Below are 14,904 nucleotides of genomic sequence, written 5' to 3' on the forward strand. Positions count from 1 at the left end.
ATAGCTACTGTAAAAAAAAAAAAACTGCTTTACAACCCATCCCTTTTGAAGAAACCAAACACTGAGTTTTCATATCTAATATCCTTTTTTTTCTTTTTTTTCCAAGTAAATCCCATCAAAAGGATTAAGTAGAATCCATCCACAATGGTTTTATTTAAAAAAACACTTGTGATTTTTCTCTGGCATTGAAGCAAGTCAAGAGAGTTAGGATAACTGATAACTGATAACAAGGATAACTTTTGGTCATGATCACACAAGAATTAAGACCAGAATAATCCATCAAAAAATATTTATTATTATTTATTTTTTCTTTCATTCCATTTTGAAAGAGGCTGGGTATTCAAGCATCACAGAGAGATTTCTTAATTAGTTAAACAGAAACCTGAAAATTAAATTCAAATCTACGTCAAGGCCTGCTCCTAAAATACAAACCATTAGGTACCATGCTATAAAGCACTGACACTGTAAATACTTTGGTGTAAGTTCAACTTCATGTGCTTCAGTTGAATTTATCAACTTTAAAGACAGTATATAAGACCAGTATCTCACATTCAGACAACTGATATCTATATTTGTGAAATCCCTGGATTTAATGAATACATGTGGTGTTCCATGAATTAAAACCTTCTCCTGATCTTAATATATTACACTATAACGTGATATATCATGATATATCATATAAGCAGAACAGGAATGTGTTAAGTAAATTCTTGATTATCCAAGGTGGAACTTACTGTATATCCCAGGAGGGTTTCCACAGATGCCCCTTGCTTTGGCTGGCAGCTGATGTGGTAGAATGTGAACAGGAGATGGTGTTTCTCAGTGAGTTTTGCTGGCAGTTTAATTTTCACTTCTTCGTAAAAGTCAGGTGACCTGTTTAAAATATGCCAAATGCATTTCCAGTGGAAGCAGGAGACTGAACAACAGGCAAATTCACAAGTAGATTTTTAGATGCCGCAGTTACAAACACAACAGAAATTCTGAAAACGGTCCCTGAACCAAATTGAGCAAATGGGGTGTGTATAAACATGTTTGTGTATACATATATGTATATACATATATATATAAAAAAAACACTCTTTTGTATGAACTTTATACAGATTTGAATACAAAAAAGGACAGATAGAGATGGTATCAGCTGCAATATTTTGGATACTGCCAACTTCTATACTTTCAAAACTATCTAATCTTAATTTGAGGTTTTAGTATACAGCTTTTAGTATAAACCCTAAATCCCAAGCCCAAATTCACAAGATATAGTCCATCCAGCTACTTTGGATCTGTCAATTCATGCAATTAAAAGTTGTCACTAAGCTGTGGTGATGCTTTCTCCTCCTTTTGTTTTCAGACAAGAAAAAAATCTTGGCTAACCTTTAAATATCCCAAGCACAAGTAAGCAAACAACATGCAAAGGTCACTGGTGCAAAATCATGTGGTCATCCAAATTAGATAATGAGAAATCCTCATAAAATGTGGATGTTTAGAACAAAATAGTATTAACATTCTTTGACGAACTACTTAGCATAAGGAATACATATAAATGGTCATAACTAACATATTTCAAGTATTAGAAATGATTACAATACTTACTTGTTATGATATGTAACAGCTGTGTAAATTTCTTGCACAAATTCTGGACCAGAAGATTTCCCAAAAATTATCTGCGTTAGGAAGAAAAGACAGTAACGAAACTCAGAACTAAGGCATTGAATTGCCATAGTCTTCTATTAACCTTAAGACTGCATTTGGGACCTGCAAATCACCCTTCAGTTTTCTGTTAGTATGTGACACAGATGGCACACTACTAGATGTCTTCCCTATAGACCTTTCAGAACAAAACACAAATGAAATGGAGCTAAAGTCATTTCCAAAGGCACCAGCTATTTTGCATCTCCTACAACCATTAACTCATAAGGGAAGTATTACAGGAATTGATATGCATCTTAGACATTATCATATCTTCTCTTAACTGTTAAATTAAAAGGTTTTTTTTTAAGTGTAAAAAAAAATGTGAAGTGTAAAACAATTTTTTATGAAAGTTCTCTGAATATAGCCAGACAGTTACAGTTGTAGACAGTGAGTAATGGCTTCACGGGCTTCCTCACAACTGCAGGTGAGCAGAAGTCTGGCAAGGATGCTCAGTGCTCATTACCGGCATCGCACAGGTAGGGTCTTCACCGCACATGAACTGGATCTTAATGGTAATGTTCCTTGCAGAAGCTGGTCTGTTAGCAAAATTCAGCCTTTGGGGATAAACATAGAGGAGATTTCTGGAAAAAAAAGAAAAGGAAGAATAAAAGAGGTAAATGGCAAGCACTTACTTTTCCAAACAAAGTGTACCATCTAGTATCTCGCTAATTTCTGGCTTCCTCTGTCAATATCACCTAGATAGTTTAAAAAAAAAAAAAAGAGAGAGAGATTCCATCTCAAAGGAATCCTAAACATCCTAAAGCATATATTTTTCTATGTGCCTCAGTTAAGAACTTACCTTTACTTTGTGTACTTTTGAAAACTTTAACTATCTAGGTGGTATTGAAAGTGTGGTATTCTTTCAAAGTGTGAAAAAGCCCAAGGGAAAATGCAGAGTGAGAGGGCTTAAAACAATTACCATTTTTGGGTGAGAACAGAACGTATTTTTGATACAATTCATTTATACCAAAAGCCAGGCAGAACCTTGTCATCATCAGGTTAAGGTAGGTCCAGAGGTAACATCAAACAGTTCTCCAGTTCGAGTAATGAATCACTACATGAACGGAGCTGATGGGAACCTCTACTTCTCTTTAATGAAGAAGAAAGGGAAGCTGAGAGGGTGTCTTACTGTTTTCTAACATAATGACATTGATCTGGCCTCAAACTTCACTAAGACTTTCACTTAAAAATGTCACACAATGACCAAGACAAGCATCAGATATACACATGTATACACTTTCAAATACATATAAGCCTTTGGTCTAGGTCTATAGAATGCTGTGTACATATGTATACATTGCAGCCTGGATGAAGGCATATTGATAGATTTTCAGGTTTTTTTTTTTTGTTTTCACTCTGTTGTTAGAGACCTACTGTGTTGTGCATTTGCTAGCAAAACAAACCTCACAATAACCAGACCTTCAGTTCAAAGCTTTCTATTGCCAAATGAAGAAAACTTCACAGTAAGTTGATTCTATGATAATTCTTCAATTCAATTAGGCCATTCCATTGCCTAATGGTATGGGTCATTTCATAGGCAGCTTCAAATGAAAGCAAAGAATGTGTCAAACAAAACTCATGAGGAAACAAATTCTAAGTCTGTTATTCCAAATTACAAATGACTATCTTTGCTTGATATAATGAAAAGGAAGGAGCTCTACAGAAAGCAGCTCACTTCTCAGATATGAAGAATGATGTTTTGAAAGAGCACAGGTAACCGTCAGAGAGGTGAAAAAGAAATCTGCAAATAAACCCAACAACCGAAGTTCAGATACCCCTAGATCACGGCAACTAAACAGCTATCTTTTTAGTGGATTGCATTGAAGAGTACTATCAATGACTCTACCAAATATAAGTGAGATTTTAATGTATAATTCCAGAAACTGACTTTAGAAACACATTGCTCTTAATAAATGTGCATTTATTTTTTGAAATGAAGCACATTTTTCCCTGTATGCTTCTATACATGGACAGATCCCTGGACTTAGAGAGGAGCTTAAACTCCTGAGGTATATCTATGTGTCAACATGGAAGGTTTTCCAAGCTCCATACCCAAGAATTTGCTGAGAAGACCTAAAAGTCAAATGCAAAACTTTTGCTCCAGTGAAACTTATAGCAAGCATACAATTTTCATAAGACCAATATCCTGATTATGTCCATTTTATACCTTATTCTCTCAAGCTAATACAGAATGCCTACTCTTGCCTTCCTGATGAAAGGAACTAGCCTGGTATTGTGGAAGCATTCTGGCTTCCACTAGGAACAATGACAACTGCTCAGGGGCTTTCATCCTTACATCTCTGACAAACATAAGTCACACACAAAATGGACCTGTGTTTATCACAGAAATCTCCTCTACACCAGAAAAAGGGGCATCTCTGGTGAATATTGTAGTCAGATCTGTCAGAATATCTTACAGACCTATCTTACAGAAGATTTGCAGTTGGTTTTCCTTATTGCCATGTGCCACAGTTTGACAACACTCCTCTCTTCAGTTACAGAGCCCAAGCTACTTTGCCAAACAACACATGCTAGGTAAGTCACGCATGTCTTAGCAAACAAACTAGTATGAAACTTATAATTTGGTTTGTTCAGACAAGTACACCTGCCTGATACACTGATGCACTTCTTCTCCTTAGATTTTTAAAAGCAATTTCCATCCAACCACTTCTCTTCAAGATAATATCACAAAAGGCTAAGTAAAAGTGAAAAATATATTAGTAACCTCCACAGAACCATGCTTGGGGGAATGACATAACAAATGAAGATTATTATCAATATTACATCTGTCAGGGTGAAGAAATATATATGGGTGAGGCTGCATAATCCATTTGTTGCTTCATGAATCTGCAGCCCAGCAAGAGATCTCACCAATCCATATAAATGTCCTTGAGCACTAGATTTTATATTTAGATGTGAGATTAAAGATGTGTAAAATTGCAAGCTCTCTGCTGTCAACACAAGCCAGGAAGGATTCTTCCAGCAAGCATTACACTGAAGTGTTATAGTTTGAGCCAGTTTTGCTCATGTGGTTCCTCTGACCTTGCTTACATGCGTATTAAACCTGCTGGCACTGGGGAAGAACAGGAGCAAACACTGACTCGGGGTATCCCACACAACTGGATGACTCTTGAAGCTGGAAGAAAGGGAAATGACCACAAGGTGTTTCTTCATACTGCACTGGGAACAGGCACGCATGGCATCAGTGCTGACTGAACAACTGTACATTTCTTTAAAGGCTTAGCTTTCATCTAGGAGATAAGGGAAATCCGTATTTTATTCTCTTAGTCTTGGCTCAGTGGCTACACAGTGATCCTCTGCCATGTTTTTGACTCTGCCTTTATCCCATTATCAGTGCAGTTTCTTATGGGAAGTTGTGAGCAACACGCCGCAGAAAGCACCTTGATGGGAGAAGGCGTGCACTTCCTGAACACTGCTGGCGAGGATTTTGTTTCCATGGTTTGTGTTTTGTTATGCCATATTTGGCAAAGTCATTTCTATCATCATAAAAAGCACAGATAAGTTTAGGAAATCTTCTCTGAAAACTAGCAATATCTCTTACTACTAAGACAGTAGAGTGTAAACCTGCCCAAGAAGGACATTTATGCCAAGTTACTTGCTGGGAAGTGGAATAAGTTAATTGGTGAGGAAATTAAGGCAATGACAAGGAAAGCGCTCCTTCACCTACAACATACAGTTTGGAAAGGGGCTGCCTTTCTGGTGCTCTCGTTCACCCAGCAGCTCTTCTCCCCAACCAATGGAGTATTGGGATGAAATTCCCTCTTTTCAAGGAGAGATTCCTGCACCACAGCACACAGTTCATTCCCAGTAAGGTAGCATCAGAAATTCATTATTCCATTACCCTCTCAAAGACATGGAAGGAGCATATGTCTGCTTGGTCTTCTCCACATCTTTTGGGTAGCATGTGTAGAAAAAAATGATGATAGACACGGAGTAGATGCTGTCATGACAAAAACAACAGGGGAACAATATGCAATAATGTACTAATTGCCTTCCCATAGCCAAAACTAGTTAAGGACAGGGTAGAATGAGACAAGTCCAAGGCAAAACCTAGAACTGACAAAGGAGGATATTTTAAGTTTGAGCACAATGCCAATGGGCTTGCAATTAAATGAAACAAAACAGCAAGAGAAAGCCCACCTACCACCAAAAATCCCTTAAACACCAGTCCTTCCTTCCCAAGGAGCTGTTCCTCATTAAACAGAGTCACTGCTGAAGTGATGGGATGTAGCACTATTCCTCAGAACCCACATTTCACGGTGGCAGTGAGTGGCATCATTTTCATTTATATTTCACAGGAAAATAAAAATGATAAACCAATATAAAGTTATGTGATTTTTTTTTTTCCGATTAAGAACAGAAGTAGTCTACTGACATAAATAAATCTTGGAATGTTATGACAGTTTTTCAGAGAACTATTTTTTTTTAACAAATGCAAGTACACAGCAAAAGGAAGGGCTCAATTTCACAGTGTACAAGGAAGCAGGATAGCTGATCTCTCCCGTATAAATCAGAAATATCATCACTTAAAATAATGGCATTACACCAGGATAAAAACTAACAAGAAGAAAGTTTAAAGATTATAATAGAAGACTCTTCTCCTTCTCTGCTTCATACAGGGGAAAGTTCATCTTTTTAAAAAAAAGACCTTTTTTCTCTTAAGAAAAAAAGAATCTTCTGGAGATTCTTCATGAAGAATCTTCTTCTCCATGAAGATTCTTACATGGGATAAAAGTAAAAACATTGTATTTCTTTTGAATATTCAGGAGGCAAATGGTAGGTAGATACTGCATTAGTATTTTCTGTACACACATGAAACTTATGCCAGTAAGAAATAGCCAACATGTATACTTGAAACTTCCAGTTACTTTCTACATACAACCATTTCTCTCCAGCATTCAAGGTAATATATTAACAGAAAACAGTGATTATTTTATCCTTTTAAAAATCTTCTAGTATCTTTAGCACCAGTAAATAAATCTGTCTCATAGACTTACAGTCAAAACTTAGGAGTTATTAAATCAACTGTAAAATGCTATCAGGCCATGACAGTACCTCAGTTATGATTAAATGTTAGCATAGTGCTTTATGAAGACAGAATGGCTCTGCTTTTCAGATTGGAAGAAAGGGAATAAAACACTTCATAAACTTTCTATTCAAGTTCAGAGTGTTACTTCGCCTAAGTTAGTTCAATCTCAGACTCAGAATGTTATTCACAACGTATAGAAGCAAGGAGAATTGCATGGCAATTTAATTACTTAGATATATTGCCCTACATAACACATCTCTAGATTTGTGCTCACCAAAATGAGCACTAAACAGTGCTCTAAATGTGCACTATTCTGAATTTTTCCATGATTCCCAGTACCTTCCTGCTGTCCGCAAAAGCTGAGACCCAAATCCAGGTGGGACCAAGAGCCATACTGAAGTCCATAAGGACTGCCTTTCTCATGGAGGTATGGAGCATACCTCCCAGACCAAGTTAGTCTGCAGCCTTCAAGCTGGTGAGTTGTACTCAGCTACTTGTACTTGGGGTAGGGAGAGGAGGAGGGCTATAGTGCCAAAATATACCATGAGGTACAGCTCAGACCCTTCTGGATTACCGCCAGATAGTTATTAACTCTACCAGGTACTAGTAATACTATGCCCTATGAACATATTGAAGCATAATCTTTTGATATTCATCCCTTTGCATGTTCGAAACCACTAAGAAATTGAGTTGTTTAGTTCCATATTGCTGCACCCTGTGGTCTCCTTGAAACAACCAGAGATGAACAGATTTAACAAGGGGTGTAACACAATGCAGAGAGCTGGACTGCAGTGAAAGAGTGCATACAGCATCCTACTATTTCTTTAGATACTCAGAAAACACAGATTAACAGTAGAACACATCCAGGACAGTTGAGTGCTAAAAATAATGAGATAATTAATAGAAAAAAAAGACAAAAAAATAAAGGTAGTTATTATATCAAGCCCAATGAAAGTTGCTAATTCTTTTCTGGATGAACGTTTTGGAAAGGACAAGATAGCTGTACTAGTAAATGCAACAGAGAACATATATTAGGGGTCCTACCTTAAAATGGCTAATAAGATTAGATTATCAGCCTATTACATCACCTTTAACACTTTTTAACTCTTATTTCTAGTGTGCATGAATCTGCAAAAAATGTATCTAAGCCACAGCTGCTTTTGCAAATGGATCTTAGGAATTTAAAGGACAATGTTGTTTATTACCTGTAAGTGGTATGGGGAACATAAACTTCTCTAACTGGGAATTCCAAAATCTCTTTGTGAGGGCGATTACGGTTTTCTGGAAATGGCTTCACCGGTAACAATTCCGGTGTCAAGCAATAGCCAAGGCTTTCTGGAGCTGGTGAGATCTCCACTTTAAGTGTTCCTTTAAAGAAAAAAATTACAAAGGCCAGCACTTTATCAAAAATAACCAACGTATAATAAAACAGAATGAAACCATAGCTATGTTACAAAGAAATACTGCAGAAGAACTAAGTCTTTAATTTGAAGGCTGTTAGAGAATGACAATATGCATAGAAAAAGAGATACATGAAATAACGTATACACATCCTGACACATCTAGCCAAAATTGTAGCTCTCTACATTTACTTTCAGCAAAAGCAAATGAACGGGAAAGAAGGAAGAAAGGAAGGAAGAAGACAGGCTGGTTTTATTTTCTGGTATCTTTCATGAATGAAATTCACAAACAATGTATAAGTAAAAAAGTCAAAGTAAAGACAGAGTTCTGTCATAATGAAGTTTCCTCTCACTCCCTACACTGATCCCACTCTGATTAATCATCCGACTACATAGGCACTACTCACCATGAATACCAGGCTGGCAGCAGACAATAGTTAGAGAGTTAACAATAATCACATTTATACCTAAATAAACTTTCAACTTAAATACTTCTTATGATTCTTATGAACCTTCTAGGTTCTTTATAGGAACCTAGACCCATCAGTTTTGGCAAACAATCAGAAAGGCAAAACAGCTTGGCACTCACTTTGCCTTGGGAGGTTTCTTTACAGCCCAGAAGTGCCAGGATTATACTTTAATTAAAATATATATATATAGTAGTCAGCTGTATATATAGTAGTCAGTCTTTGAGGAAACACGATCTCTGCTCCCCTCCTGGATTTAAGAATACTGACCCAAATAAAAGGGGAAATGCATATACATTTCAATCTCCTTTAAAATATGATTGATTTTAAAAAATACTGGAAAACAGAAAGGATCTTGGAAATCTGTTTTAAAATTATTCTCCTCAAACAGCTTGAATGATAATTAAAATGTGTTTCAGTAGATACAATTAGGGAGATGTGAATTACGCAGAAAAACAAATCATTTTAGAATATAAATATGAATTTCCTCACTTGCCAATCATTTGAAAAAATAAAACCATAAAAAAGCTGCCTTCACATAGACACTAAGTACCTGGGAGGTTCCATAATAGCACAGATTATGGGCTCAGAAAACAATATTGTTAAATTTTGTATTTCAAATTTATAAATTGAGTGGGGACAGGTATATACATCCTTTCCACCCAAAATGAATTCTTTACCTGGCAAAGTCTTGATTCTTCTCTGCAGGGAGGATGATCTTTTGAAATCAGCTAAAAATTTGAACAGATCTTCATCACTAAGCCTGTCTCCTTCCTATCAAAAGAAAGACAAAAGTCAGTACTGTTGCAACGATATTCCATTACAGAACACAGCTTATACTACATGGATGAATAATGCCTCAGGCAGTAAGGAAAAAAAGAGCATCCTTTACCTGTTTAAAAAAGGTATTGAGGGTCAGAGACACTGTTTTGAAGTTTGATACTGGATAATTGTCCTCTGAGCTGAGACTTCGCTCAGAGAGTCTCCTTGCGTGTAGCAGTGTTGCTCTCTTGTCACTAGTTGATCCTTTCCCTTTCAAAAAGAATGATTAACATCAATTTTTTTTTATATGATTTCCAAATAAAGACTGCAAGAATGCATCAGAAATCCTCAAGTTCCCAGGAACCTCAACAGACATAGGATGGCAGCTTGAAGCTGCCTACATTTTACACTCCTTCCATTTAAATCTGTGTAAAATTGCAGAGTAACAGAATACTGGTATCAGCATGAATGACTACCAAAAAGTCATTTCGTGTTAGTTAGAGTAGTTTAAGTATTACTATTACCATTTAAACCTTCTGTTTCTGGTAGTTCTCGTTCAAGTGTTGAAACATTAAAGAAATTAGTAAGGCTTATGGGAATCCAGGCAAATGGCATTCGATATTTCCCCAAACGCTGACAAAAGGCCTCAGCTTGGGTTTTCAGTTTTTCAATCTTTTCTTTTGTCTAAAATAAAGAAGAAAATATTCAGGGTGTTAAAAGAATCCTTTCTTTTATGTCATGTGCACTATAGAGAAAACAATGACACAACTGAAAATCCATTTTCAGTTGAATAAATAATTTCAAGTCTCATCTATCATGCTTTTCTGCTACATCACTGCCAGGGTTATAGCTGCTTTGATTTATACATTTGCCTCTCATTTCTTTCAACACATACATCTTCCTTATGTGACAGAAGAATGCAAATCTTTTTCCAATGATCTTCATGCCCGGCATGAGCAATCACCATAAAATGCTAAAATATTAGTAGGTGATATTTCCTTCATCAGATACAGAAACAATATTCTGCTGAAAGTGATATTCTAAAGGTAAGAGATATGTGGGAGTCCAAGAAACCTTATCAGTCTCCTCCAGGGAGGTAAATGACCATGACTTCCATAAGCAGAGCTCATGTAATTTTAAGATGACAGCACCGAGCTGGCCACGCACACACCAGCACATGTTATTTGCCACGGAAATCAACAGCGTGTCTCTGAGGTACAAATATCTATGCTAACTCTGCTTTGCACTGGATCACTCCTAGCTGCCCTGAGCACTGGCTCGTGACTTTTGTCAGCACTGCTTCCCAAAAGAGGTGAATAACAAAAGTGTACCTTGTCTTCCCGCGATTTCTTCCTGACAGTGACAGGAACCAGAGTGCATGTTCCCCATGTTCGTACATGAAGCTTTTCTCTGAAGGCTTTGAGACTGAAGACCTTCCTAACGTCCTGAGGACTCTGTTCTCCTGTAAGGGGCTGCTCTTTGTCTATTTTTCTCCTGTTCATGCATCCTTTAACATAAGCACTATGACTGTTACTTACCTTCCCAGTCTCACTTTCCTTAAGAACCATGTAGGGTTCTGCACAGTCCCCAATTTCTCCTTGCTGAAGAACTTTTTCTATCTACAAAAAGCAATACAGTAAAACACTCACTAAGGAAAAAAAAAAACTAGCTAAATATTAACATGTTCCCTTTCCAATAACATGGAAAAGCCCATTTAATTTAATAATTCTCAATATATTACATTTATATTTGAGAATACAGAATTCTCAAAACTGTCTTTATTGGGTAAACAATAACATACATTCTCCCAATTTTCTATCATGGACAGCACTGTCAGTAAGATACTTCTGCATTTTTATTGAAGTCAGGAAAATTAATACATTCCAAATGAAATGGTAATTCATGTTTCAGAATTAAATAAAGTGATGCAAACTCACTGAAATGAAGTAAAAAAGCCCTCAAAATTTAAACTCAAAATTTAGAAAATGGCCTATTGACATTTTCTAATTCACCCTAGAATATAGGGTATCAATATAACTTGTTGGCTTGTCAGTTTAGGAGATACACCACGCATCCACAAGGAGTGGATGACTACACATGTACTATGAAAATTATCAGAATAGATCAAAGCTACAAGAATTCCATGTTGGTCAACACCATGAATTTAGGAATAGCTAGGAGTTGGAAGAACAGTGTTGAGTTAACCTTGTAGCATACCTTTATTACTAAGTAGATATCAGATGAGGGGTAAGTGACAGAAAATACTGCAGATCTTGCCTGAGTAGACAAGTCAATGGAGGGTGTATGGGAACGCAAAAATCCTTTTAATGAATCAGGATTCAGGTCACAGTGAAAATTTTCAGAGATCTAGAAAAGAAAAAGAAAATTAATTGCAAAACAATAATGCATCAAACATTATTTTAAAGTGAGACAAAGTAGTTACCAGAAGTACAAAACAGACGATTGCAAGCAATTAAAATTCTGAGTAACAAAAATATTGTGTCAGATTGCACATGTGCAAAAAATGCGCTTTTTTTTTTCCTGTTAGTTATTCTAAATTGTTAGTCCAGAGACAAAAATCCAAATCAACTGAACAAAAATAACAAATAAATATTAACCACACTGGAGTTTTCATGTAACAATGAAATTCTGCTGAAAAAATATAGAAAAACAAACCATTACTACTCCATTATTTATGGGTTGCTATTGTCCATTGCTCTGCTCTAGTGCACACTTACCTTTTTTCGTTCTTTTATATCATAGAGAGCTATACATGCAAACAAAGGCTCGATCTCTATATCAAACCTGTTGAGGAAAGAGACACAGAACACCAATTAATACTTCACGCTTAGTATTCTATTCAATAAAAGGGCTGTAAATAAAAGGACAATAAAAGAGCTATATTTTGCTTGACATTTCTATTATAAAATAAGGAGAGATACTTAGTGACAGATTTCAGTTCTCTTAAAGTTTGCAGGACTTTTTTATTAGCACGTCTTATTAGATGATTTCAAGAGGAAAAAACCAGGGCAGCTGCCTTCCATGTATTTTTTAATTTTGGTAAAAGGTAGTTTCATATATCAAATAAAAATGATCCTATCACTTTTGACACCTTTTCTTCCAGTTATTCTAGCACATACAGGGACCAGCCTAGTTTGTTCTGAATGCATAATTTGGATTCTCTTCCCAATTTCTTTTCATACTGCCAAATTAAATACTTCTGTAGATCCAGGCAGGAGTGCTCTGTCCCTAAATTAAACTAAAAAGAACAGGCAAGCATTTATGCATTTATAGTTGAATATGAAACCTGCTGTATTATACAGAGTGTGGCAATATGGATTAAAAAACATGAAAGCCATTGCTGAGACCTGCTAAACCAGAGGGATGTGAAGACACTTACTTGAGAGTCTGCAGCTTCACCAAAATGCGGTTGCCCAGATGCTCCTTTGGGCGATCGGGCACTGGTCGTATCTCCACTCCATCTTCCTGTTATTAAAGTTACTCTATTTATATGCATTGGAAGTAAGTATAAACGTACATACTTATAGGAAACCTTTTTTGACATACCTAGGCTATTGCTGCAAACTAGCAGGTTCCCCCACTCTGGAGGCTTTTCATCTTTCCAGACTGAGGGAGATTGATCTATATTTCTGAAGATTCACACTTTTGACCTCTATATGGTGTATCTTCCAAGCAAACATTATAAGAAAGACAATCAACTCTGACACAAACATATTAACGTTCTGGCTTGATCCACACAAAGAGTACAGCAAAGCCTAAGGCAGTGTCATAAGCCTAAGTACATCTGCTTGAATACATATTTAAGATAACACATATTTAAGACAGGCTTATAGAGCTCAATGTTATTATCCAGGGCAGATACATAAAAGTAAAGGAAATGTGCATATGGACCACAAAACATACTTACTATGGTGCAAACCTTAACTGCAAATCAGTGCACTCTCTGCCAACACCATTAGCTCATGGAACAAGTTTAGGGCTGACCACTGATGCACCCCTATCAACATATTGACTTCACTAGCAATCACACTGAGACAATTATGTCAAAACAAAAACACAGTCTTTGTTTGTCACTAAAAAACAACAACAACAAAAACCTATACTTCACTGGACATTTTGGGTTTTTTTAATTTCCTTCTTTAACTTTTTTTGACTGGTGACCATATACTGAAAGCTGCTGTGAAGTCTAGGGCAGCTATGTCCATGTCTTTGTTCCTCCAGCGAAAAGATAAAAACGTTAGTAACCATCTGTGTAAACCTGAATTCTTTTCTTCCTCAGAACTCCACTTAGATTGTAAATTTGTGAGACAAGAAAATCCTTTATCCACAGTGACTGCAATGCTGAATACAGCTAAATATTTTCAGCCGATATCTGATATATTTCAATTTTCAAAAGGTTATGAACAAACCACCATGAACACCACGAACGATGCCCACCAGCATCACCCAAACGCACTGGAAACGCCGCCGCTCACCTCATCCACGGCAGGGTAGAGGGCCAGGAGCTCGTTGTGCCGGTTGGTTCTCCGCGCTTCCTCGTTCTGCCGCTCAAACTCCTCGGCGCTCACGTGTCGCAGCAGGTTTTCCAGGCGGGTGTCCGGCTGCAGGCTGCGCAGGTCAAAGTCTGACGATGTGAGGGTCGTCCTCGTGGCCTCCTCGGGAAGGACGTGCACAGGCTTGGGGCCTGCCTGTTGGAAAATGATGAGTGGGCAGAACCTATCGCAATGAGACTTGAACACTGGGACGTCTTCATGTTTCTCCTTACTCATCTTCTGAAGATTATCCAGCACATAGTGGCAAGACTACCCCTTACTGGTACATCCCAGGCTTCTCCCTGCTGTTCTCCACTCTGCATTTTTTCCTAAGCTGAGACCATGTTTGTCTCAGAGTCCTAGCTCATGGCCCAATGGATCCTCATGCTCCAACCATATTACTAATACTAGAGATACTTTGTGCAGTGAATCCATTAGCAATCATTCTTAGACCCTTTGGTTGCTTGGATTTCTTTAGCCTGTGAGGCAAGGCTATGGATTTCTTGCAGACACTATTATTTATATATGGGCATCTATATGGATCTCTTATGTGGAACTATATGGAAATCTTTGTATTTCTTGCTCTCCAGTCCATTTTTGTAAGTTTTAAAAGGTAGGTATTACCAAGTTATGGCATGTTGAGACTATCTGAGATGCAAAGGTCTAGCCACCACAGTAATTCTTTTTAATCTTGTCTATCACTCCATGAGAATTAATGGACTACTCAAGAATAGGATTTAATAGTTTGCTCTCACATCCTTCAGAGGACAGAAATGAAATAACTCCACAGGTTAATTAAAAAAAATATATTTGGGATATGACACCTCTGGAAAAGATGTCATGCAAGATTTTTTCCTTTCAATCCTGCTCTGGTCAATGGCCAATACAACCCTTAATGTGAAGCTATGAGCCTGGCAGTGAGATTTGCTCATGGATATGGGGACTTCCTCCTAGAGCTGAAAGCAAAACCTGACCCTGTTTTC

At 37.1% G+C, this 14,904-nt stretch overlaps 1 protein-coding gene across 1 annotated transcript in view; it reads right to left on the reverse strand.

The window, feature by feature from the left end:
• The window catches only part of DOCK8 (dedicator of cytokinesis 8), a 78,071-nt gene that overhangs the window by 38,433 nt on the left and 24,734 nt on the right, over positions 1-14,904 (reverse strand). Inside the window, exons 6-17 of the mRNA XM_026041264.1 lie at positions 13,865-14,077; positions 12,769-12,854; positions 12,107-12,173; positions 11,586-11,735; positions 10,907-10,987; positions 9,893-10,052; positions 9,499-9,638; positions 9,287-9,380; positions 7,945-8,107; positions 2,153-2,270; positions 1,591-1,661; positions 735-873 (exon numbers count right to left, since the gene is read on the reverse strand). Coding sequence (XP_025897049.1) covers positions 735-873; positions 1,591-1,661; positions 2,153-2,270; positions 7,945-8,107; positions 9,287-9,380; positions 9,499-9,638; positions 9,893-10,052; positions 10,907-10,987; positions 11,586-11,735; positions 12,107-12,173; positions 12,769-12,854; positions 13,865-14,077 — 1,482 coding nt within the window. The remainder of the gene's footprint in view (positions 1-734; positions 874-1,590; positions 1,662-2,152; positions 2,271-7,944; positions 8,108-9,286; positions 9,381-9,498; positions 9,639-9,892; positions 10,053-10,906; positions 10,988-11,585; positions 11,736-12,106; positions 12,174-12,768; positions 12,855-13,864; positions 14,078-14,904) is intronic.

This window comes from Nothoprocta perdicaria, unplaced genomic scaffold, assembly GCF_003342845.1.
Source record: "Nothoprocta perdicaria isolate Ctin4 unplaced genomic scaffold, notPer1 scaffold_280, whole genome shotgun sequence".
Classification (NCBI taxonomy): Eukaryota; Metazoa; Chordata; class Aves; order Tinamiformes; family Tinamidae; genus Nothoprocta; species Nothoprocta perdicaria.